The 25,781-nt window shown below is 55.5% G+C and overlaps 1 protein-coding gene across 3 annotated transcripts in view; it reads left to right on the forward strand.

The window, feature by feature from the left end:
- Positions 1–25,781, forward strand: part of NFASC (neurofascin) — a 92,272-nt gene that overhangs the window by 47,859 nt on the left and 18,632 nt on the right. The window contains exons 11-25 of one of the 3 annotated variants that reach the window (XM_082833743.1): positions 2,401–2,544; positions 3,205–3,316; positions 3,612–3,778; positions 4,266–4,413; positions 5,643–5,767; positions 6,660–6,704; positions 7,945–8,046; positions 8,337–8,534; positions 9,354–9,424; positions 10,770–10,992; positions 12,999–13,114; positions 14,737–14,941; positions 16,115–16,237; positions 17,326–17,499; positions 25,368–25,589. In XM_082833743.1, the coding sequence (XP_082689869.1) occupies positions 2,401–2,544; positions 3,205–3,316; positions 3,612–3,778; positions 4,266–4,413; positions 5,643–5,767; positions 6,660–6,704; positions 7,945–8,046; positions 8,337–8,534; positions 9,354–9,424; positions 10,770–10,992; positions 12,999–13,114; positions 14,737–14,941; positions 16,115–16,237; positions 17,326–17,499; positions 25,368–25,589 (2,175 nt within the window). The remainder of the gene's footprint in view (positions 1–2,400; positions 2,545–3,204; positions 3,317–3,611; positions 3,779–4,265; positions 4,414–5,642; positions 5,768–6,659; positions 6,705–7,944; positions 8,047–8,336; positions 8,535–9,353; positions 9,425–10,769; positions 10,993–12,998; positions 13,115–14,736; positions 14,942–16,114; positions 16,238–17,325; positions 17,500–25,367; positions 25,590–25,781) is intronic. The other 2 variants (XM_082833744.1, XM_082833745.1) reach the window with 2 other exon arrangements.

Consider the following 25,781-nt stretch of genomic DNA (forward strand, 5'->3'; position numbering starts at 1 on the left):
CCTGCGGGCCAGCCTGTTGCAGCAGAAGTGAGGGAGTAGCCCATCTCTTCGGACATCTCAGGAGGCAGGAAACCTGCCTCATTTGTGTGTGAGAGAGAACAGAAGGCCTGTGGTTATGTTCCCATGTTTAGGGGATTTCTGCTCCCTGGACTTTTTTCATAAATTTCTGCCTTCTGCCCTTTACAACTCCAGAGCCCAGTTCAAGGGCTAGGGACCTCAGCCTGTATCTCCTGAGAGTGTAGGCTCTGAGTGACGGCTGGGGCTCAGGAGGTAGAGGAGAGCTCGGTAACTCATTTCCATCGTTTACCCAAGTCCCTCTCTCTGCCGAGGGCAAAATAAGAGGCAGGGTTACGCGACAACATGAAAGATACGGTCAGAAATGAGGGGAAACTTCCCTATGAGAGCAGAGGTGCACAGTGCAGTTACTGAGTGCGCACAGACGTCAGGAAGATTTAGTCCTACCCAGATACCGGAGTGGGTGACTCCAGGGATCCTTCCAGCCAGAGGTCAACTTTTCACATCATTTTCACTCCAGTTGCATTTACTTTTTAAGTGTCCTGTCCTTACTTTCTCTAAGGGGTCAGAGGAAATGCAAACAGTGTTATCAACCTGATGGGGCAAAAAATAGATGGCAAGACCTCAGAGCCTAACTCACAAGCAACAGCTGATAGAAACAGGTGGCGAGGCAGGGAGACAGGTAGAGGAGAACGCACCTTCCTAGACATTTATTGTGTGCCAGGCAGTGTGCATTCCCCTTATCTCTTTAACCTCAGACATTAAAGATGAGGAAATGAGGCTCTGATGGTGCAGGGAGTTGCCCGAGGTCACATGGCTGGCGAGTGGGGAAGCTGTGGGCTGCTGTGACAGTGCAATATGTCTACCCTGTCTAGTACTGAGCACCTAGTTATCCCAGGAAATATCCTGCCTCTGGATACGAGCGACATACGGACACGGCCTGCCCTCTGCCTTTCTCCCTGTCCTGGTAGCAGTGTGGGGACAAAGCAAACAAAGGCTCTAAACTTCACAGCACCATTAAATAAATGCAAAGTTCAGGATTTACAGCTGAGCCTTGGCCCAGGGAAAGGTCCCCCGTCACTCAAGGGAGTGACCGGGAGGAAAGCTGGTCTGTGGGAATTGCCGGGCAAGGAGACTTAAAGTTGCTGGCATAGGCTTCCTTTGCGCTTTTTTGCTGAGTGGAGACTCTGGAAAGATGATAAGGATGCTGACCTCGGCTTTGTTCACCTGCTGATTCCCTAGTTCCGGCCTCAGACTTGCTATCTGTGGGGTGGAGCCCACGGGGCCAGACCCTGTGTTCCTCTCTGCCGACTTCTGTGGTAGGTCTGAGTGATCCTGGATGAGTTCCTAGATCACGCAAACCAAGTCATCTGGCTCAGTCCCGAAATCTTACAGAGGAAAGGCACCTTCTGGTGGTGAAAGATGAGAAAAGTAGGGATTCTTTACACTTCTAAAAAACTTTTATTTGTACAGCTCATTATCTCATTATCATTCTCTTATCTTAACCTTCCTCAGAGTAGGGGAAAGATGGGAGTAATGCGTCCGCATTTGACAGGTGAAGGAAATGAGGCCCAGAGGAGTTATTGATTTGCCCCGGGTCTTGGAGGGATAACAGGGACAGGAGTGAGACCCCACGGCCACTCCCCAGCCTCTGCTCTCTGCATCCCCAGCCAGTGGTACCAGCAGAACTGCAGCAGGGATTGTCTTCTCAGTGTGCACTCGTCTTGGGAAGATCAGGTAGCTTTGGCAAACGCAGGGACTCATTCAGCCTTCAGCAGACATCGACTTCCGGGTTTAACTTTGTGAATGTCTGCAGAGTGCTCTGCTCAGAGGATGGGAAGGTGGTAGGTCCCGTCTAGTTGGATATTGCTTTATCCTTTTCAAAACACATTTGAGTATATGCACATTGAATTAAAATAATAACAACGATAATGATCCGTATGTGCTGAGCACTCTGCTAATGGCATGCAGAGAATCTCCGGTCATCCTCACAAGAGCCCCACAAGGTGATATGTTATCCCCATTCAGTTGACAAGGAGACTGAAGTGCAGAGCCATTGAAGAGTGCCGGCAGGTAGTGTGGTTAGAATTCACACCCCTCCTGTTTCCAAAGCCTACGCTGTCAACCACAGCTGCCCAGCTGCTGTGTAGGTTTGACGGGGATTCCTATTCCCATTGGACGGATTGAGAAATAAACTCTAGTGGGCTCAGTGATGGACCCAGGCCACACAGCTAGGCAGTGGTGGGCTGGAAGCTGGGTCTGAGCTGGCCCAGTGCTACTGCCTCCACAGCGCCCCAGTCCTACCAGGGAGTCCTGGCCAGAGTCCCAAGTGCCCTTCGCCCTGCCCTCCCCCTTTCTCACAAGGAGTGTCTTTTCTGACTGTAGCGGCACCACCCAACCCAAACCGTGAGGTGGCCGGGGACACCATCATCTTCCGGGACACCCAGATCAGCAGCAGGGCCGTGTACCAGTGCAACACCTCCAACGAGCACGGCTACCTGCTGGCCAACGCCTTCGTCAGCGTGCTGGGTGAGTGCACCCCTCCCTCCGCTCGCCTGCCTGGACCTTGCTCCCCTCATGGGCACACTTTCTCCTCCAGTGATTGGTCAGGCTGGTGGGGTATGAGGGCGGCAGGATGGGGAAAGCACGGAGACCCAGAATGACATTTGCGGGGAGGGTGGAGGACTTAAAATCCATAGAGCTGGGTGTGCAGACAGAGTTCATTCCATGCGAAAAGTCAGTCTCAGTCCCCTTCCTCCCCTGATGAGAGGAGGGACCGTCTTGTCTCCTTGGTGTGTCCATGTTGACTCTCCCTGGGTTCTCCATGGTCTCGGTGGGAAATAGTCCTGAATATGTTTGTGGCATTCCCAGAGCAGGGAGAGGGCAGTGGGCAGGTGCAGCGAGGAGAAGCCTTGGGGCTGTGGAGGGGCAGGTATAGAAGCTGCTGGAAAACTGGGGGGAACCCTTTGCAAAAGCTGGACTGGATGTAGGGTAGGTGAAGGACAAATGGATAAGCTTCCTCCTTCCTCACCTAATCCTCAGAGGCTTCTTAAAGGTGGGAGGTTGATGGGGGAAGGTACGCTGGTGCTGAGAAAGCTGCTGTGAGGAGAAGGAGCAGAGAGATAAGACTGGTCCACAAAGAGGAAGAGGAAGACTCCCCACCCAAGGTCAGTTCTCTGGGAATTGCAGACGTGCCGCCTCGGATGCTGTCACCCCGGAACCAGCTCATCAGGGTGATCCTGTACAACCGGACGCGGCTGGACTGCCCGTTCTTTGGGTCTCCCATCCCCACACTCCGATGGTAAGTTCCAGGAGACCAGGCCTCCCCCACGGGGTCCTCTGTCTCGCCTTTCTCATTCCATCTGGCCCATGAGAGGTATTCAGCAAGTCCTGGGAGCCTTAAAGGGTTGAAGCCGGGAGGAGTTGGCAGATCAGCTGGGTCAACCCTCTTATTGTGCAAAGAAAGAAACCGAGGCCCAGAGACTTGCCAAGGCCACCCAGTGGTCGGAGGCAAGACCCACAAGGCTCGGGGCTCCTCCCGCCCCCCGGGCTGGTCCTTTCTCAGTATGCTGTGTGTCGTGCCGCTCTGTTGTGAGGTTTAAGAATGGGCAAGGAAGCAACCTGGATGGTGGCAACTACCATGTCTACGAGAACGGCAGTCTGGAAATCAAGATGATCCGCAAAGAGGACCAAGGCATCTACACCTGTGTTGCCACCAACATCCTGGGCAAAGCTGAGAACCAGGTCCGCCTGGAGGTCAAAGGTAAAGCAGAGAGTTGCTAGCTAGAGGGAGGGGTGGGGAGGGCAAGGAAGCCATCTCCTCAAGGTTATCCATGTGTGTCACTCACTTTGAAAATGTGCCACACCTAATGTTTAATACCTAGTGGGACCTCCCTCCAGGTCCGTGTGTCCTCTCCATGGAAGTTTCTTGGCCAGGGCCTCTGGCTGGCCTGGTGTTGCGAGCACTGAGTCATTACCAGCCTGGTCCAAACAGACGTAGGCAGGGACGCCTGTTACCCACACCAGCTCCCCACTACCACCCCAGAAAATACGTCCTATGTTCCTGAGCCGGAGAGAAAGGAGTTGGGGATTGGCTACTGTTTGGGATCCCCCCATACCAGGCGTCCCCTACCATTCATGTAACCGAATCCTATTTCTGCCACTTCCGTGGTCCATCTAACCTGGATGTCATGCATGTCACACTGTGTGGGGTGGGGTGGCAGAGACGAGCTCCGGGGGCTTCCCCACAGACCCCACCAGGATCTACCGCATGCCTGAGGACCAGGTCGCCAAAAGGGGCACCACGGTGCAGCTGGAGTGTCGCGTGAAGCACGACCCCTCCCTGAAGCTCACGGTGTACTGGCTGAAGGACGACGAGCCCCTCTACGTCGGGAACAGGTTTCTGCTCCTCCCTCCTTCCTTCCTGCTGCTCCTCTGGGGCGTTTTCTTTTCCCTTGCTCTTGGGGATGCATTGAAGAACGCAGGGAACCTGTGTCATGTGTGTCACTGGGGAACTGCTGAGGAGGGCGTGACAGCCTCAGCGACTCCCTCCACATCAGGCGAGACCCCCCTCCCACTGCAGCTTCCCCCCTCCCCCGTCAGGGCTCTGCTTCTCTCTCCTCCTCCTCCCTCCCTCACTTCTTCTCTTGTCCTCCTCCCTTTATATTGATCCTTTCCCTTTCTCCTTTTCACAGCCAGGACACCCTCCCCATCCTCTCAGCCCTGCCTGCAGTGCTCCTGTTCTCCAGCAGAGGGCACGGTTGGCCGAGCAGACTCTAACCCTTGTGGTTAATGGGGCTCTCCGCCCTTAATGCACCTGGTACCGCTTACCAGGCCCAGGCCTGCCCCACCCATCCATCATCCCAGATTCGGATTTAATTGGAGCTGAGGGAGGGCCCAGGCATAGATAGTGTTTAAAAGTCCCCCCAGGTGTTTGTAACGTGCAGCTAGGGTTAAGAACGGCTGATCCGAGCCTCCCTTCAGGACTCCGTCCGTCTCGGGGCAGGTTGAGCATCGGTACCAGTTGTTTCCAGCGATGATCTGGTTTTCTGCAGGGGCGTAGCCTGTGGGGGGGTGCAGGCATTCTGGACCTCAGCCATGCTCACAGTCAGCCCTGCTCTTTGGTGCCCTCCTCCCTCTGTGGGAGACAGTACAGAGGAGCCCGGGGCACCTGGGCTGAGCCTGGGCGTCAATCTGGGCTGAAGACAGAGCTGGAAGTACGAGAAGACCTGCCTTTTGCGCGTGGGCCTAACTGTGCCCTAATTCGGGAGGGGAGCACAGCACAGGAAAGGCACAGAGAGCAGACCCAGTGTGGGAACTGAGGACAGTGAATATGGGCCAGGGCCGCTTTGGCTCCACCCACTTTCCTGTCCCCTCCCGCAAGCACCATAAGTGCTCAAGGTGACATGAAGACCCTGCCTCTCTCGAAGCACTGAGGTGGAGCCTCACGTCCCCTAGGAGGGGCTGTGGCGGCCCAGCCCAGACTACAGCACCGCCTCCTCCCTTCTGACCCACCGTCCCCACTTCAGGGAGAAAGCAGCCGGGCAGTGCCCAGCATTCCTGCTGCCTGCCCCCTTCACTGTCACCCTCCTCACCTTCCTCCCAACCCCTCCCCGATACCTTTGCAGGATGAAGAAGGAAGAGGACTCCCTGACCATCTTTGGTGTGGCCGAGCGGGACCAGGGTAGCTACACATGCGTTGCCAGCACCGAGCTGGACCAAGACCTGGCCAAGGCCTACCTGACCGTGCTAGGTAACTGCCACTGCCCACACTGGCGCTGATCCCCACCCCCTATTTCCCGAGGCCAGAGAAGCGGAGGACGGTTCCGAGGGCAGAGCCCGTGGTCAGTGAGCCAGCCAGGCCTGGTGATCCTCCTGCCAGGCCTGGTGATCCTCCTGCCTTCTGGTTTAAGGGTTAGGAAGCTGCTCCTTTCCGAACAAGCTGTGCTGGACGCCTTACCTCCTGAATGGAACCATTAACTTGCCCAAATCCTCACCTGAAGGGTGCCTGAAGGAGAGAGGGAAATGGACGGGGGGTTCTCATTGGGATCATTTTTACCAACTTTACAGCTAACTCTAAACCGCTAAGTCAATTAAAACAATCCATCCTTGAAGCAAGACTGAACTTTGTGTTTGTCCTTCCAGCACCCTCTGCTAGCCTTCCTCTCTGCACCCCTTTCCTGATGGGACTTCACAGGGTGCTGTGCATTTCGGGTGATCCTGTCTTGGCCTGCCCTCGTGTCCAGGCCAGACTGTAAATACTAAGCCATCCCAGACCTGGGGACGTAGCCTCTCCCCTCCGGGGAAGCAAATCACCTCCTCATCTCTGCTGTCTCTGGGCCCCCTACTGCCATAACTCTCAGTGCACTCCTGTCCCTCAGCAGTGTCCCTGCATGGTCGCAGGGAACAGTGGGCCCAGGCACAGTCGTAGCATTGGGACAGGAAGGACCCAGGGTGTCTGCCCCCGGCTGTGGAGGGAGCACAGGCAGGCCTTTGTGAGGGTGGGGCCCTCTCCATGGAAGTGGGGGAGGGGTGACGCTGCGCGGGGGCAGCTGTTCAGGCCTTGGCTACCTATTCCCACCCTTCGAGAACACCTTTATCCCCACATAACCTGCTAACCTGGATAACCCATCTTACCTTTGCAGCTGATCAGGCCACTCCAACTAACCGTTTGGCTGCCCTGCCCAAAGGTAATTCATACTAATCCCGGGGACCGTCGCCAAGCACTCGAGGTGTCTGGGAGGGAGGAGTCCAGGAGGAGGAAAGCACTGCCGGACAGGAGTGCTGTGTACAGGCAAGGGGCGGCCTGCCCCGCTCCCTGCCAAATCTGACTCCTCTGGAGAGGCCCACGTCACCTACCTTAGCCCATCACAGCCCGACTCCCAGCTTCCTGCTCCTTTCACAGACTGAGCTCCAAAGTCCGGCTGTCGCTCCGCGTCCCCAGTCCCTTACCTCTGGCCACGCCCACCACTCCCTGGGGGTGGCCTGTTCTCTTCCCCCAGCTTAGCCTCTGAGTGTATTCAGTCAGGAAGCCCACTTGCTTTGAGTTATCTGTAGGCCCATCTTTTTTGCAGCCTTTCACATCTACTATACACCCATTTCCAATCCGCACACATTCGTGTGCAACACACATGAATGTGGGCTCCAGTGACTCACCTTCCAGATCCCTCCAGTAACCAGCCAAAAGGTGGAAATAGCTGGCTCAAGGAGCCAGGATAGGAAAAAAAATCACGCCCACCCTCAGCAGTCAGTGGCCAGATGCCTTTATCCCCAGGCCGGGAGGGCACGCACACACACTTAGGAAATCCAGTGAGACTGGAGCCCCAAAGAGGTGCTGCCCCCACCCTTGTTAGGGCCTCTGTCCTGCTGTCCATCACTGAAACTTCTAGACTGAGTCCCTGTCTCCTCCCTGGCCTGGTCCTCCGTCTTTGTCCCCTCTGTTCCCTTAAATGGTCTGCCCTGCTCAGCTCTCCAAACACCCCCCGGGCTCCTGCCCCCTCAGAGCCTCGGCACACTGAGCACAAGTTAATTATGAGAAAATGAGACAAAATCCCAGACTTCTTCACCAGTTTCCCTAAAGGTTGTGAACATGGGTCTAATGCGAAGGGCAGCATTTCCCAAATGCTTGCACTCCGAGAACATCCACAGCGATGGGGTGGGTTGGCCCCAGCTCCCTGTGCCCTGCATTCCTTGATATTTTGGGGGGCGTGGTGGAATTCAGGGTTCTCTCTTCGTTCTTCCTTGAACCCTGAGGGAAGGGGGCGGTCCCTGTGCTGACCCTCCGGCACAGGCTGGGGTTGGTTCCTGCAGTGGTGACCTCAGCCAGCCAGAGTCCTGTCCGTGGGACAGTGTTCAGGGCTGAGGCCAGCACAGGGACGGGCCGGCTCTAACTCGGGAGGCCTGCGTGGTGTCTTCTCCCTCTGCTGCCAGGACGGCCAGACCGACCCCGGGACCTGGAGCTCACCGACCTGGCCGAGAGGAGCGTGAGACTGACCTGGATTCCGGGGGATGATAACAACAGCCCCATCACAGGTCAGCCGAGGCCCTGCACTACTGTCCAGAAAAGGGGGACGGCAGCCCGGAAGCCGGAGGCCTGGCCCTGGTTTCTGGTCCCACTTCGGCCTCCCTTGACGTGTGTCCTGGCCTGTTGACAGAACGCGTGGAGGCCTTGGTTTCCCTTTCTGGGTTTTGGGAAGAATACCAGTGCCTTTGTCTACCCAAGGGAGATTATAAAGACTAATGGAAACCATGAAGGAGCGGTCTTGAGAAAGAACTCACTAACTCAGCTCCCCAAACAGCTCTGTCTTCCTTTGCCCCCTCAGACTACGTTGTCCAGTTTGAAGAGGACCAGTTCCAGCCAGGGGTCTGGCATGACCATTCCAAGTTCCCAGGAAGTGTCAACTCAGCCATCCTCCAGCTGTCCCCCTATGTCAACTACCAGTTCCGGGTCATTGCCATCAATGAGGTGGGCAGCAGCCATCCCAGCCTCCCGTCCGAGCGCTACCGAACCAGTGGAGCACGTGAGTACTTGAGGGCTAACGGGAGGTGCTGAAGCCAGGTACCCCAAGTTCAGACTGAGTTCCCCCGGTCCCCAGCCACATGAATCTGGGCAAGTTACTTAACCTCTCCAAGGCTCAGCTTCCTCATCTGTGAAACAGAGAATAATAACACCATCTCCGTCATGGGGCTGTTGTGAGGATTACGTTCGAAAATGGGATTCGGGTACTTACCGTGATGTGCATATAGCAAGCACACAATAAAAGTTAACTGTCATTTTTATTATTACTAATATTATGAATAATTCTTGATGCTCTGCTTCAAAGGGAAGATCTATGGCAAAGATTTGCAGTAGAAATATATAATCTGGGGTTGCACCAGGTTTCTTAACACACTTGGGTAATGAAATGTTTAGATTTCTAAAATCATGCTGGTTCATTGAGGGTGGAGACGCTCCCCAAAAATGTTGAATGCCAGGGTAAACCAGTCTGGCATTAAACATGCTTAGTGGCTAATCCACACAGGGGATAAGCCACATTGAGTTGGCTGTACTGAGCATCTAAAGTGTGGAAAGCCTTATGATAAACGCTGTCTTGTAAGGGATTAAAATTCAAAAGAAATTATCCCTGCTTTGGGGGGTTTAAATCTTAGCTAGGAAGGCACATCAGCCATATGAGAAAGTGGCAGAGCGAGTTCAGCTGCTTATGGGACAGAGTGTGTTGAGAGACGCTGAGAAAAGACAGAGTGTAGAAGGGACCAGTCAGGCTGCGGGAGAGAGGCTGCTTACTGTGCCCTGGTAATGCACAGACTGGACTTGAACTTTGCATCCATTTGGATTCCAGCCCCTGAGTCCAACCCCTCTGATGTGAAGGGAGAGGGGACCAGAAAGAACAACATGGAGATCACGTGGACGGTAAGAGCCCCTCGCAGCCCATCCACGATGGGCTTGCTTGCCTCGCAGCCTGGGAGCCCTCGCCCTTTACACCCCTGTGACTCCAAGGCCGCGGGGTGGCTCAGACTACCTGGCTGGTGCGGGGGCTACTCGTCTCTGCATTGAGCATCCAGAAACCAAACAGGAGAACGTCTAAGAGCAACATTTAAAACGGGAGACAGGAGCAGAGATGACCAAGGAACAGAGACTGTCAGTCTGGCAAAATCAGACAGGGTCCTGCAAGATCAATGGGCTTCTTCAGAAGAGGGAGAAATTTAGATTAGTCTGTAGGAAAGATTTAGCCCAAACACCAGTACCTCGCTTTGGTGTGTTCTGGGGGCCCATCACTGGAGATTGCTGGGAGTGGGGAGAGACCAGCCTCTGAGTGGTCCTCCAGTGCCAGCCATCTGTAAGTCCAGGATGGACAAGGTGACTCAAAAGATGTCCTCCGGGCCAGGATTGAAAAAGCTCATCTTCATCTCGGCTCACTGACCCACATTTTCCAAACCAAAACTGGGATATGTGGCCTCAAAATGACTTTTTTCCAAACCCCTTCCAAGTCTAAGAGATGCAAATTCAGCCACTGAAATATTAACATTTTTGTGCTATTGACGTGAGTAATGGAAACAGGGAGATAACAGAGTTTGGAATCACGACCATCCCCGTCTTCGGAGAGCCTGGTATCACAGCAGCCTTGGCAACTGGGCAGAGCCCAGACTTAAGACACCGGAACTCGTCTTGCAGGACCTTGCAAGGGTCGGTTCTTGGTCTACGGCTCTGTATTCCAGGCTCCCGGGGGACTGCTTCCTGGACCAGGCCCTTAGGGAACAAAAACAAGAGTTATGCTCACTCCCAGCTCCAGCCTTTTGGGAAGGACAGGGCAGACACGCAAGGATTAAGTAGGACTGAAATCTGGAATTTTGCGTTCATTGGCAGCACGCGTGCTGTGGCTGAACCAAACTCCCCCCCTTTCTGACTTTGGAGACATTATGTCACTGTCCATATTTTGTTTTCTGGTTGCTGCATCACAGGAAAGAGTCCTGTCGACAATAAAGCTTTCGCTCCCTGTGCACCTGCCAGGCGGGCTGGCTGTGGAATCAGAGGGACTAGGGCTTGGGTGGAGAATCTGCACGCTGCTGGCTTCACAGGACTCCAGGCTCTGGGGGGACTCAGAGTGGGGGCCACGGTCTCCCCAGCTCTGCCAGGGGGCTGGCCGCTGTTGGGCACTTTGGGGCAGGGTGCCTGGCACAGAAAGAGTGCGAGCCGTGGGTGGCCTGGGCTCCTCGCCTGCACCCTCTCCACTCCTGCCGTCTCTCTCCCTGCTCAGCCGATGAACGCCACCTCCGCCTTTGGCCCCAACCTGCGCTACATCGTCAAGTGGCGGCGGAGAGAGACCCGAGAGACCTGGAACAATGTCACTGTGTGGGGCTCCCGCTATGTGGTGGGGCAGACCCCTGTCTACGTGCCCTATGAGATCCGAGTCCAGGCAGAAAATGACTTTGGGAAGGGCCCTGAACCAGACACTGTCATCGGTTACTCCGGAGAAGATTGTGAGTACCCTCCCCTGTCCCCACCCAGGACCCTGACAGCTGGGCTGCACAGGCCACCCTCCCAGACCAGGAACCTCAGGGTGGGTCGGGGGTCTTCCGAGAGCATCCTGGGAGGACAGCCAGTTCCCAGGGAAGAGAAATCCCCTACAGTGACCTAGAGCAGACAGGCCCCAGGTAATGCCGGGAGCAGAGATGGTATCATCCGAACACTAGTTAGTATTCTTGAACGTCATCACCTAGTCCAATACTCTCACTTTATCGACATGAAAACTGAGGCCCTGCAAGGGAAACCCCTGCCAATATTGCACAATAGCAAATGTCAGGCTTGAAAATAGAACCCAGGCCTTCTGATCTACCTTACTGCCAGGGCTTGCTAGCACCACGGACCATCCGTCCCACCGGGCCATAATTAGGCACCTCCACTGCAAGCAGGGCCACAGGCCAGACTCCTCCCTAGGCTCCCCAGGGGAATCCTTGAGGAAGCAAGGTCCACGGAGCCCCAGACTGGAACCCTCCAGACCAGGCACTGCAACATTCCCACTGTCGCTCTGAGCCCGTGGAATTGAACATGAAAAGAGAAGTTCTTTGGAGGCCGTTACTGAGTAAATCAACACAATTCTGGGCATATATGTAGAAGTATGTGCCTGGCTTTCCAGATGGTGGTAGCCTCTCTGCCCCCAGCACATCAATCCTGTAGGCTTTTGAGCAAAGCAACAGCGTCGGTGACGCCCCTCCTGGTCAGGGCAATCCATGTCCTGGTGTGTTTGGGTCTGATCCAAGAAGAAATCATGTAGGTGGATGAGGTGACCAGAGGGAAGGGAGGAGAGAGTCTTGGGGAGGAGCAGAGTCACAAGGGCCAATGCTGGGGTCAGGAGTAGGGCCAGTGGGGTTCATAACGGTGAGATGGGAGTAAGTGAGGGTTGGGCGCTTCCCTGGAAGTGATTATGCATTGGACCCATTTGGGAGATAAGTAGACGGGATCAGCAGGCCCTCCGTCTGTCCCACGCCTCATCTGCACGGTGGCAGACACTTCCGGACAGAAGACGGTAGGGACTACTGGAGGGTAAGTATGGAAAAGGCAGCATCTAGCCATGGACTTCACGGACCACCTCACAGCTTCCATCGCATCCGTGTACCCCTGCGGCAGATGCTTTAGAGAGGATGGGGCACACCTGCTTTTGCAGCAGAGTAGAGAAAACGGGGGTGAGAACCAGTTATGGGGGAGAGAGGAGTGGCCCTCCCTTTGCAAGTAGGCACAGGATCAGGATCTTCTCCTGAACTTGGTTAGGGTGTCTTTAGTCTGTAGGTAACGTTTCCTGCAGGGCCCTGGCAGAAAATAAATGCCACTCAAAGGGGACTATTTCTAATGTGAGGACAGGGTTAAGAGGGACAGCAGCAAGGTACAGCAAGCCAGCTGGAGCGCCAGCAGCAGCAGGAGGCTGTTATACCGCTCCGGCCCTGAGGGGCTGGCGGCGGGCGAGTCACCATGGCCAGCGAGGGCTGCCCTTGTGTAGAAGAGTGCACTACTGTCACCCTGCCTCCCCGCAAACAGGCAGCCAGGGGGGTAGATACCATCTTCCCTCTCCTGCCCTGGGAGCTCCTGGTGCTACCTCCTGTTGGGCAGACCCATCTGGAAGCCTGAGAACAGGGGAGCCCCGCTGACACGGTCCAGAGAGCACAAGCCTCCCGGGACCCAAAGCAGGGTGGGGAAGGGTGGCCAGTGGGATGGAGGGGCAAACAGAGACTCTGTGTGACGGTTGCACATAATTGCCCTCTAAACGTGTAGGCAGAGCCCTCCACCTGTGCTGCCGCCCTTTTGTCCTGAGCCTCCCCACACTCTTTCAAGTCCAGGCTGGTGGAGGAGGCATGGCCCCTGCCCTCAGGGAGTACCCAGTGTCCAGAGTGGGCTGGAGGCGCAGGCCAGCAGAGAACAAGTCGGAGGGGACTCCGGAGTCGGGGGCCCAGCCCCGCCTGCATAACCAGCTCTCTGTCCCAACACATTGCAGATCCCAGGGCTGCACCCACTGATGTTAAAATCCGAGTCCTGAACAGCACAGCCATCAGCCTTCAGTGGAACCGCGTCTACTCCGACACGGTCCAGGGCCAGCTCAGAGAGTACCGAGTGAGGAAGCCAGCCCCAAGCCCTGTCTAACCACCCGGCTCGCTAACCAGGGCAAGGGGGTAGCAGATGCGGGCCATAAGATATGTGGAAGGGGTCCCTTGGGATAGCTGTTGGAGCCAGAGTTGGTTCAAGAAGATGATGTCTAGGGTTAGCTGTTCAAAAATATACCCAGAAAAAAATATATATACACCCAGATGTATCCTGCACCGGGTATGCTGAGAGATTCTGCTCAGCAGAAAATCATGTGAAGGATGTCAGGTTTGGGTTGACCGTACATAGCACATTATGCTTGTAATACATGTGTGTGGACACACATGTATCTTCAGAAGCAGTGTTGGGGCACCGCTGAGCTACACCCCTCCCCTCTCCTAACGGCCCCCGCTGGGCTGCTTGCCTCACCCAGTCTGATTTCATGAAGCCCCAACTAACCGGAAGAGCCACTAGAAGGGTACAAACCCTTCCCTGTTGTCACAGCCAACTCCGATTATTGAGGCCCTTGGCTTCCCCTGGCCACCTCTTCCATCCCTGACGTCTCTCTCTTTGAAAGGGAAGGGAGAGAAAACCCAGGGTGTGCAAGGCTCTCCCTGGTGAGTAGCTCTTTTTAAAACTTCCTGGGGAGGCTGTAGCCCCGGGGTAACACAGGCTTAGGGGTCATCGAGAGTTGGCTGATGGACAGTTGGGGGCACACAGAGGGAGTCAGTCTCTTCTCGGGAAATGGATTTGGTAGGTAGGGGAAGGAAGGCAAGGTGATATATATGCTTAAATGAGCTCTTCCCCAACTTGCACCCTTAACCTACTTGCCTAGAGATTTTTTTGGCTAAAGCTCCCTTTGGGTCCCCCTCTTAAGTCTGGACTTCCTCCTTACCTTGCCCTTGGGGGCCCCGGGTGATGCTCGTGTGACAGCTGACCTGGGGCTTCTCCTCCACTGCTCATCAGACCCCGTGTCTCAGACTCTCTCGACTGTACCTGTGACACTACCGCCTTGCACAGGCCGTCCCATCCCATCCGAGCTCTTGCCACCCCACAGCCCGGTCTCCCATTGGCTTGGACGTGTCACTATCCTAAAGGTCTTTAAACAGTATTAAAAGGAACCATTTGACTTCAGTGGATTAAATCAACCCTTTCTTATATTCAGACTTCCGGGGGTAACCTGCTGCTTTTCAACTCCTGCCCGCTGCCAATCTAAACCATACTAAATCTAACTCAAGGTGATGCGGTCTTTGAGCACAGAAAAGAGCTTTCCGTGCCTGGACCCTTGGCTCAAATTTGTGGTTCTGGCACAGACTCCCTGAGCAACCTATTCCCAGCTTGGAAAGAAGTCTCAAGACGGAGCCGCTCAGCTGTAAGTTGGGCTGACTTGCCTGTTCCCCAGAGAGGCGACATGGCTCAGAAAATGATTGAAACCAAAAACTCTCATTTTGTTTGACATCAGTCCCCACTCACTAGTGGCTAATGTATGGGGACTGTCAGGACACCCCCAGCCCTCTGTGGGCCGGACGAGGTCGTTGGGGATTTGGAGCCTGTGGCCAGCAAAGGGAACACCGGTCACCACGAGCACCACCACTAACAACTAACCTGGCCCTGCCTGGCCGAACCCTTACCGGCCTGCCTCTGTCCTGAAGGCCTACTACTGGAGGGAGAGCAGCTTGTTGAAGAACCTGTGGGTGTCTCAGAAGAGGCAGCAAGCCGGCTTCCCCGGCGACCGCCTCCGTGGCGTGGTGTCCCGCCTCTTCCCCTACAGTAACTACAAGCTGGAGATGGCTGTGGTCAATGGGCGAGGCGATGGGCCTCGCAGTGAGACCAAGGAGTTCACCACCCCGGAAGGAGGTAGGTCCGGCCGCAGCTCCCTGGGTAGGGCAGGACGAGGGTGGCGCGGCCAGGTGGCCCTGAGCGGCTCCAGCGTGGCTCGGCCTGGACCACACAAATTGACCTCTGCCTGACCTCAAGGAGGGATGACCTGCGAGCTGAGCAGCTCCGGCCGTGCTCATGGAGCACCGTCACCAAGGCGGCCGCCCTGACGGGAGATTGTACGTCAAGACGAGACTGTGCTGGCTGCTGACATGATTCCAGACGGGATGTGCACACGGACTCCCGAGGGCACTGCGGGAGCCGGGGCTGCCTGCCCGCCACCTCCTGAGGGAGCTCAGGCACCTTGACCCCAAGAGGCACCTGGTTGGTTTGCCGTACCCGAGGACCTTCACTCTTGTTACACCACTGTAGTCAAGAGACTGCCCCGCAGTGGGTGGCCCGGTCCTGGGAGGCAGACACCTGCCGAGGTCCCGGCGCATCTCCTGTTCCTGCCAGCCCTCTTGAACCAGCTGGGCAGTGGCTTTGCCCTCTCCTGTTTCTCCTTTCTCCCTTCTTAACTATTATTTTCCCCATTCTTCTTCTCTTCCTCCTTTGTCCTCTCCTCTGTTCTCCCCTCTTGTTTCTTTACTCCTGTCTCCCCTCCTCGTCTGGTTCTCATCACCAGCCCCGCCCCATTGCTCATGCTCTTGGCACCATCCACATGTTCCATCGTGGGTTTCCCTCTCTTCTCCCCTGAACCCAGCATTCTCAGCCCAGAGGCCAGGGCCTGACGCTTGGGCCCAGCGGTGAGAATCCTTTCTGAGGATTGGGAACTGCAGCCTCTATTACCAAACGGCTAAAACCGGTTCCCTGCCTGGGAATGACTGCCCACCTTGGAGGTTTCTTTGCAGGATCAGAGCCTAACATTTGTTGAATCCAGGATAGTTGCTAAAGGAGAACTTGACTGACTTCTTCCCCACGTAAACCGAGTCCGAGCCGTGCTTGTCCTAGATCTGGGGAAACGCCGTCCTGGATGGGGCGATGGGCGCTGGCCACCTCGTAGTTCTCTGGGTTCTGCCTTAACAGTGATCCAGCACGGGGGTTGCCCAGAGGTCAATGCCTTCATACTTGTGCTTTGTTTTTTGTGTTTTCTTCATCTTGCCCGCCCCTCTTCTCTCCCCCATCTCCCCCACTCTCTCCTCCTTCCCCAAGTACCCAGTGCCCCCAGGCGTTTCCGAGTCCGGCAGCCCAACCTGGAGACAATCAACCTGGAATGGGATCATCCAGAACACCCCAATGGGATCCTGACTGGATACACTCTCAAATACGTGGCCTGTACGTTCTGCCCTTCTTTCTCTTGGATAACCTGAGAATCAGAAACCCCATTCTCAACACTTTTCCTAAGGAATCAAGGTAGAAAGCCTGTGGGTACAGAGGTCGTTGTGGAGGGATAGAGGGGCCAGGGAAAAAGTTTCCTGTAGGGTTAGCGGAGGCAAGTGAGACCCAATCCCTGCTCTTCTGACACACCTCCTCCTGCAGGGAGCTTCCAGTCGGCCCGGTGAGACAGGGGACTTCCGGTTTGATGAGGGATTCAACCCCTGCCCTCAGGAATCTTAGAGTCTCTAACACCTACAAGTCTAGGAGAGAAGTTTCCTTACCTGATGGACCTTCCATCCGATGGGGCGGATAGTACGTGCATAGGAATCCAGGGGACACCTTAATAAGGTGCCATTTATGGTAAGGCAGCTGTATGTAGAGCTGCCATGGAACTGGGAGTGGCTCAGTCAGGAGCCTGGGTCTGGACGACCTCACCTAAAGAGTTCAGCATCACCAGGCAGGGACAGGAGTGTCATTCATTTGAAAAACTTTAAGTCTCCTAAAGTGGGTGATGATGTGCCTCAATGTGAAGCTCAAAGGACAGGTACTGTGCTGTTGAGGATTTTAATAGCCAACTGTGTGCGTGGTCCTGAATCCATCTCTGGACCTGACCTTCCCCCTTTGAGGTATTTGACAAAGGAGGCCTTTTACAAAGGAGGCATTAACAATGAAAAGCTCTAGTGGTTTTGCCCTAGTTCTGTTTGAAAGGAAAAAAGGAACTTCAAGTTCTGTTCTTGTTGAAAAGGCTCGAGGATTAAAAATTGAATCTTTCCGAATCAGCCGCATAACTTTGCACTGAGCTGGCGATAATGAGATCAGTGGAAAAGTGTTACCCTGGTGCGTCATCAAAGAGCCGGAAAGGAGTTCTTGCACAGCCCTCGGCCTTTGAATCACCTCCCTCTCCTGAGTCCTTAAGATCACGGGCAGGTTCCACGGGTTCCCTTCCCAGCAGAGTCGGGAAGGCTTCGTCCTTCCAGCTGCAGATCATATAACCCATCATGGTCAATGTTGCTAAAGTTCAATTCCACTTACCTGTCTCTCCCCAGTTAATGGAACCAAAGTAGGAAAGCAGATAGTGGAAAACTTCTCTCCCAATCAGACCAAGTTCACGATGCAAAGAGCAGACCCCGTGTCGCGCTACCGCTTTTCCCTCAGTGCCAGGACGCAGGTGGGCTCTGGGGAAGCAGTCACAGAGGAGTCACCAGCACCCCCGAATGAAGGTAGGTGCACTGCGGCAGCCTCGGGGCGAATGGTCCCGGGGAATTCAGATGCCTAGAGAAACACTCACTCCGCCTCTGGCCTCCCCGGCCTCCTGGGACGGAGAGGCTGCAGGCCCTCGAGCCCTCCAGAGGAGGGAGCCACCCTGTGTGCTGAGAGGTAGGTACCGGCGATGTATCTGGAAAACACATCTTCTTACTGATGCAGTCAGACCTGGATCCCGACCTGGCCTTAGCTTACTCAGCTACTTAACATCTGTGATCTTTCCTTCTGGTGGGGGAATAGGGAAGAGAGTGTGAATCGTAGCTGAGTTGAGGGGATGAGAGAAAGCATGCTATAAGTAAATGTGCTCAGGAACTCCAAAGAGCAGTGAAGGTGCTCGCCTAGTGAGGGAGGCAACAGGACAATGGAGACCGCCCCGTGAGGGATCTGGGGGTGCCCCTTCTCTCGAGGATGCGTGGCGCCGAGAAGAGAGGGGAACAGCTGTGACTGAAGCTAATTGCCGGGATCATGAGTAGAGCAGGAGGTGTAGTCCCTGTAGTCCCTCCTTGCCGCCTGAATTGAGGGAGTTGTCAGGCTGAGAAGAGGAAAGGGGGTTTGGAAACAGCCATTTGCCAAACCAGCTCCACAGAGAGCACGTGAGTTCCTCTCCTGGGTTCTGGCATCTAGCAGCGTCGCACCCCGCCCCAGAGCTGCATCTGCCTGAGAACTCCACTAGAGGGGGCTCCAGTCCCATCTGCACACGTTCTGGCTTCCAGGAACCTCTCGGGCAGGCGAGCCACTAGAAGCCTCGATATTGGCGGATCCCCTATGACAGCGGGTGGAGGCTCTGCCTCTCCAGAGGTACCATGGTCTCTTCAAAGGCCATTTCTTGAGCACCCACAACGTGAGGTGCCAGACGCTGTACCCAAAACAAGGGCTGTAAAGCTAATAAACTCACACAGTCTAGAAGGAGGGACATCCACAGGAATATCTAATTGTAATTCACCATGAGCTGTGTATGTCTAGATGGCAGAAGTGCAGTGGCTGTGCAGGGGAGGGGGGTTGATTCTACAAGGGAAGACTTCGAAGAAGGGGTGATGTGATTAGGAATCCTTGAAGCTGACAACAGGTTATCCTGTCTAGTGCTTTCCCCAGAAGGCTGAGGTCCGGTGGCCTGACCCTGGCCTGATTGGACCTCCTGAGCACCGGTACCCCCAACCCAGGAGAGGAGCGGTGCTTCCAGGCCCTGCTGCCTCTGCTGCCTTACCCCAGGCTCCCAGGGCAGCTTCATAAGCAGCCCTGCATCCCTCCCCAGGCCCCACTTCCCTGGCCAGTAGGCCAGCACTGAAGCAGAGAGGAGAGGGGGCAGGCAGAATGTAGAGAAAGGCTGACAGTGCTTTGTCTCTACCTCTCTGCTCTTGTAAACCAGGAGTGAGCTACACAGTAAGCTCCCCTCCTAGTGTACCCTTCCAGTCTCCTGGGGACTTGGGCAATTTATTAGGGCTGGAGGACTTTGGGTAAGTGGTTAATATATGCCTGTTACCAAAGTCCAGGCCAGGGATGATGCACTTCCTTGATTACTTAATTCTGTAAGGAGATACATAAAGAGAGCCTCTTCTCCCTCCCCGTCTCCCCCCCATTACAGAACATCAGATAAACAAAGCCCCGTTGCCGGCCCCAGTGACCACCCCAGGGAAGGATCTTCAACTCCAGGGGACAGGAGAACAAAGAGAGACTTTCTTCTCAACCTAGGGGCTTGCGGCAAATTCAGGAATTCCTTTTAGGGCTCTCAGTCCCCAGCTGAGTTTCTTCCTTCATATAATACAACGGGGCAGCAGGACAGCAGGACAGTGGCTCCGGGCTCCAGCCCATCACACGCCCCAGCCTTCCGAGGCTGAGCTGGTGTGGGGAGCGTTCAGCCAAATGCGCTCCCTCTCACCGCCCCCCCACCCCAGCACTGTTCAGCGCCTGCCCCTGGGGATGAAGGAACCGTCCTCTTGACAGGCGTTGATGTCCTCCTAAACCACCTGTACCTTATGCCTTCAGTTCCTGGCGTCACTGAGGGTTACCCAGACTCCTTCACCCCAGCCCAGCTAGGAAAGGACACACCCTTCGAGAAAGACCTGGGAATACAGCACTCGAGGTGGACTGTTCCTGCTGCCACCTCTTAGCTGTCCTTGGGTAGAGGCAGAAACGAGTATATTAGAAAGGTTTCCAAGACCCAGGAAAGTTTTCCGTAGGAACGTGCCAGACCCCAGTGGAGTTGAACATGATCCCCGAACACCAGGTGGCATCCTCAGGGCCGTGACCAGCACTTGGCCACACCGTCTGGGTCAGATTTGAGCTAGAACCTTCTCTGTCCTGTGATTGCTTGTCTTGTGGTTTCACCTGTGCTGTTTTCTCTTCCCTCTCGTTCTTTCGCCCTCTCCCTCTCTGGCTATCTTGGGCGCTGTGTTCTGAAGCTGCTCCAACCGCAGGTACCGTACCAGCAGCGGAGGTAATGGGCATGGCATGGGGCGATTCAGGTGGAGTCCAGCCCAGCCAGAGCGGAGAAGGAGGGAGAGGCTTGGGGTGAAAGCATGCTCCGGACTCACCCTTTCAGTGGTTGGGAAGCCAGACTCTCCAGGAGGATGTATGTGGAGGATGGGACCAGAGGAGATCAAACACGTTCTCCTCCCTTCGCTAGAGAAGGAGGTTGGCTTAGAAGGGGCCCCACAGGCATAGGCTGCAGACCTGTTCTCTGGAGCCGCAGCTTTCTCTGAAGCTGAGTGATTACTTCCCCTGAGCCACCTGGGGCCTTGCCCAGGCTTGACATCTCAGAGCACAGAGAAAGGGTCCACAGCCTTTGGGTGGCCAGCTGCGCCCTAGAAGGAGTGGGGGCAGCCGGCTCCTGTCTCCTGGTCAGGCTGCCATCCCCTGAAAGGGTGGCCTGTGGGGGAGCACGCTGTGCATGCTGGCCTTGCATGCTGCATGGGGCCTGGCACCAGCTCTGCCACCCACCATGGCTTCTAGTCAGTGAGAACGAGTCTGCATGTCCCAGGACGGGGCCGGGTGCCCCAGGACCTGGAGTCTCAGTGGACACCATGCACTGATGGCCCGCTCACCCCTCAGAAACCCAGCTTCTCAGAGTCTTGGGTGTTAAGAACAGTCTCCACTCTTGGGGTCTGGGAGGTGGACGCACAGTGAGGAGTTGGGCAGGCAAGGCTGGAGCAGGAGATGACCTGCTAGCCAAGGTCCTTGTCTCAAGTCCTCATGTTATGGGTTTGAGGAACATCACCACCGAAGGCCGGTCCTCAAGCTGGAGGAACTAGGCAGGGGCCTCAGGGTGCCTTCCGCTGCCCTCCTTTGAGGCAGAACCAAGGCTATAGGGCAAGGGTTTGCCAGAGCCTTCTCAGGCTCTAGGCAGCAGGGAGAGCCGAGAGCCAGGTGAGGAACTGGAGGGTTGGCTTAGGAAGAGGACGCCACCTACCCGGTTTGGTTCCCCTCCACCTTCACTCATTTACCGCCCCCCGCCCCGCTATTTTAGGTTGATTCTGTTTCTGTTGCGCACCCTGCTTCCTTTGTTTGCGTTTGCTCCGCCAGTCAGATCTGGGTGGTGCGCTGCCATCATCCTTCCCACCCCCAGTCCTCTCCATCCCCCCCGCCCCCAAATAACCCAGGCCTGCAGGGGCCAGTGCCTCCCCACCTCTGCTGGGATGTGAGGCAGAGAGGTGTCCTGGGCCTGGAGACCGGGAGAAAGCCATCCTTGCAGTCTGGGAGTGGCCCTAACTTTCTGATTCAGGTTTGCATAAGGGTTTCCCCTGGGACTATTATAGCAGGTGCTCAGGGCAGCCGAAGCGACTTAGTGGAGATGGAAGGGGAGATGCAGGGAGGGTACCACATGAATCACCTAGACGCTCTTTGGTCAAGCAGCTTGCAGTCCACCTTCCCCATTCTGGCACCTAGGACCCAAAGCAAGTGGATCTGGTCGCGGGGAGTATGCTTTGCTCAGTGGGCATCCGTGCCAGTCTGTGCTGCCCCTCTCGTGTGTGGCAGGTATGAGGGGGATGGATGTAATTAATTCCAAACACCCCACTTCCTACTTCTCGCTTAGGAAAGATCCAAGCTCACCCTGGTGTGCAGAGGCTGCCAGGGCCTCTGTCCATCGGCCAGATGTGTTTCCTAGGCTCCAGCTTCCATGTGACATGGTGGTAGAGGCACAACGCGCATCTTGGTAAATGAGCTGTGCTGGTAACATCAGCCGTTCCCAGCCTTAAATGCATAAGAACCTCCTGCACAGTCTGCAGGTGCGAGGTGATGGCGCTCAGGTTCTATACTGGTGACGCGGGCCTGGAGTCCAGCCCGCTGCTCCCTTCCCTCTCATCTTCTCCAAACATGGGCATTCTCCCCTGCAGACTGATCTGTTCCTATCTCAGCCGGTAAAGGTAATCCCTGTCATGCACCCCTATCTGCAGTCTCTTAGGGTTGCTGCCCATCTGTCCTGGCCATCTGTGATTTGGCCAGGGTGGTCCGTGCACCAGGTGGACATGTTTGGACTGAACCCTCCACCTTGGAATGTCTGGAAACTGCTGTCCTTGTCTTTGACTTGGCTCAGATCTGCCAGTGTTTCGTGGGCAGCTCCAGGGCAGGTTCTGGGCAACGAAAAATGAATAAGAGACGTGTTGTCTTAATTTTCTCCATCTCCTGCGTGGTGTTGCCCTAAACTCTGGTGGAAAACCCTTGGCCGTAGCTGGGGTGCCTTCCAGTGTGCATTAGGTAAGCCATTAGGTTGACACTGCCTTCAGGTAGGGGTCCTGCGCTTCCAGCTCCAGGCCCACTGTGGCGCCCCATTACTCGGTCGCCAGGCTGGTGGTCTCCACTGGGCAGTGACCAGGGTGGTTCTCCAGCCCATAGTTCCTGCTGTGGCTGAAGATGACCCCCTAGCCCAGCAACGAGTCTGTCCAGCCTGTGGGCCACTCTGACTGTAAGCCCCGCTTCTGGTCCTTATTCCCCGTTTGTCTGCTACCCCCACCCCGCCCCAGGGGTTGAAATCATCTGAATCCCCTTAGACCTGAGCGCTGGACAGTTTCCCATGGAAAACCTGCCCTCCCCTCCCACCTATAACAACTCACTCACCTGACCTTTCTGTCCCTTCCCTCAGAGCCTTGCCTTCTTACCTCTGCCCTCCCAGTCTCTCTGGCCCTGTCCAACCCTGGGACAATAGACACAGCTAATGAGTAGGCCAGAGAGGATGCTGATTTACCAGCTGGGACCTCAGCCAGCCCAGAAGGTGTCTTCTCCGCTGTGCCTCCAGTGCCGGGGACCCTCTGGGAGGACGCCTGGGAAGCACCTCCTTTCCTCCCACCCCCTTCTGGTCCCCTCTCGCTAATACCTGATTGTTGCTGCTGAGCTGAAGGCTAAGCATCTAGGTAGCCATCATCAAAGGAAACCCTTCCTCCTGTCACACTTGGCAGAGGGAGGGGGGGAGAGTGTGGAAGCATCCTCAGTCATTGCTCATTCTTGTCTCTGCCCAGCAGGGCCCAGGAAGAAACTCGCTCTAGCCTAGCCTCTCTCAGCATCTCTGTTTCTAGGGCTGCTCGCTGGAGCGCCCGGGGAAGCATGTGGGCCTGGCTGTAGGCCGTGTGTGAGCATGAGTGTGTGTACCTGCTTGTATGAGGACCAGGGCCCACATGAGAGTGTGAATAGCTTCCGGGGGCCGGGAAATGCAGCACCACTGTGCACATAAGAAGGGAAGCCCACGTCTCTGCACTGCACAGAGTGGGATGATTTAACTTTAAAGGCATTTTCAGTTTTTTGATGACGCCTTTTAAATAGTCATAGCAAAGGGGAACCTTGTGAACATTGCAGTTGCCAGAAATTATTAGAAAATACACTATTGATAAGGAGCCAGAGCAGAGCAGTCCTATCCAGATGGACAAAAGAGCTTCTCAGGGTTCCTTCCGGCAGCTCAGAACAGCAGGAAAGGCCCGTGTGTGTTCCGTGGCCACGGGAGCTGCCAGGCATCAGGCCTGAGAGGGAGCTCACCTTTGCCTTGTGATCTCTCAGGCCCTTATGTGTGTGTGTGTGTGTGTGTGTGTGTGTGTGTGTGTGTGTGTGTGTGTCTTGGTGGGTGGGATAGGCGAATTCCCGCAGGCTGAGCTCTTACAGCGCTGAGCTTGCATTCCAGGCCTGGGGCCACCTTGGACTGAAATACATCCTTGAATACTCACTGTGAGAGGGAGAGTTTTTCCCACCGCACGTTCCCCTCCCCGCACCCCTTCTTGATGTCTGCCAGTTGACTGGGCTTTGGGGAATATAGCGCAGTCTGCCTTCACCTTGCCCAGGAATCTCTGGAATGCATGGGGCACAGTCAGCTGCCCAGTGGGACTTCTGTGGTCAGCACCCTCAGGCCCAATAACGCCTCTGATCTTACAAATAGGGAAGCGACTGGGATCCCGGGAACAGTCCCTTCTTCTCTATGGAGGACTTGTAATATTGGAGTCCCCGGGGGAATGAAAGGGCTTCCCTTGTTGAGAAGACTTAGGATCTCTTGATTCTTTCTTGAGAAAGGCTTTCTGGCAATTTTCTCTCTGGTTCCCTCGCTGCCTTGGCTCCCTTCTGGAGAGCGGGGATAGTATTTTCCTGATCTTCTGCAGATTTGGGATAAGGTAGGATATCACTCTTCCTTGAAAGTTAGAGTTACCTACTTATGTCTTAACATCACTGCCTTCTGCCCCGTCAGCAGTGACACTAGAAAGTAGACTGTGGTCAGATCACAGGAGATAGTGGGCAAGGAGGAGAGGCAGCTCTGTCTCTCTCTGATTTGCCCATCATTCTTCTCATACCCTAAGCTTTAGCAATACTGGAACTAAAGAGTAATAGGCCAGCCCTTTGTTAGTGTCCACAACCCTTCTGTAGAAGGAAAGACGGTCTATGGAAATGTTGTCATGATAGACTTAGCCCCTTAGGGCTGACATCTCCCATCTTTGGATGGGAGATGAGGAAGTAAGAGGTAGTGCAGATTTGAACTTCTCTGAAGATTTATGCTCTTTTGCATTTATGCTCTTTTGGGGATTTCTACTCTACTGTGGGCTGGGAAGATGGTGCTACTGAGCGCAGGCCACACTGTGAGTCCATCAGTGCCCTTTTCCCACATTCTAATCAAAGGGAAAGGGCTTCCGGTGCCCAGACCCCAGATGCCCTAGAGAGAAAGGCAGTTACTACAAGTCAGGGTGGATGGGGTAATCTGGGACCGTCGCTGGACAGAGAAGAAGGGAGGAGAGGCCAGGGAATGAACAAGAGCTGAGAGCCTGGGGAGGGGCTGGCGGTGGAGGTAGGAAAGACGAACCAAGGTGCAAGTCTTGCCCACAGAGTGGGGATCGTTCTCTCTCTCTGTCACTGGGTTTGGGTGGTGGTAGAGCTCAAGCAGGCAGGAGAGGGGGTGATTTTGGCGTGAATGGGTGGGAATGGCAGGCTTCCCGGTGCTCCTGCAGGGCAGGGCCCCGCAGCCTGCCCACCTCCGAGGCCGGGGTTCCAGGCCTGGACCCACGTGGCGCTGCTTGGCCTGTGCTGGGTGCTGCTTGACCTGGGACTCCATGTCATCCCTGGGGTCTGAGTGATCTGGTGTGTGTCCCGTCTTCATCACCGCCCTTGGCTGTGTGCATGCTGGCGCTCTGAGCCACACAGACCATGAGAAGAAAATGAAACACACAGGCTTCATTCTCTTTCCTCGCCATGGTCCTGTTCTCTTTCACGGCGACCCGTCTGACCCAGTCCATCCTGCTCGGTGAGGCTTCTGGTCCCTAAGCTCCGTCTCTTCTGGGGCTGCCTGCCTTGCACGTGGGGCCGTGTGTCCAGGCTGGGGACGGCCACACCGACCAGACTTGGCTGTTTTACATTTCCCCCTTAGCTCCTCCCACGTCGCCCCCGACCACGGTGGGTGTGACGGGCACGGTGGGCAGTACTGATGCCACTGCTGCCACCACCGAAGCCACAACAGTCCCCACCATCCCAACTGTCGCACCCTCCACCGTCGCCACCACCACCGTCGCCACAACTACTACAACCACTGCCGCCGCCACCACCACGGAGAGTCCTCCCACCACCACCAGGACTGAGATTCAAGAATCCGGTACTGCCCATCATCCGTGCTCCTGTCCCTCCAACCACAGGCTTCCTCAGATGGGGGGTGGGGGGTGGGGGTGGGGTCTGAGATGGTGCTGGTCAACACCTCCCTTTGTTTCTGCTTTGAAAGCACAGGAGATTAGATTCTCTGGTGGCCTAGAGGCACAGAGCACCCACCCCTATGGTGGCCTCCACTGCT

The sequence above is a fragment of the Leucopleurus acutus genome (assembly GCF_964270905.1).
Source record: "Leucopleurus acutus genome assembly, chromosome: 2".
NCBI lineage: Eukaryota > Metazoa > Chordata > Mammalia > Artiodactyla > Delphinidae > Leucopleurus > Leucopleurus acutus.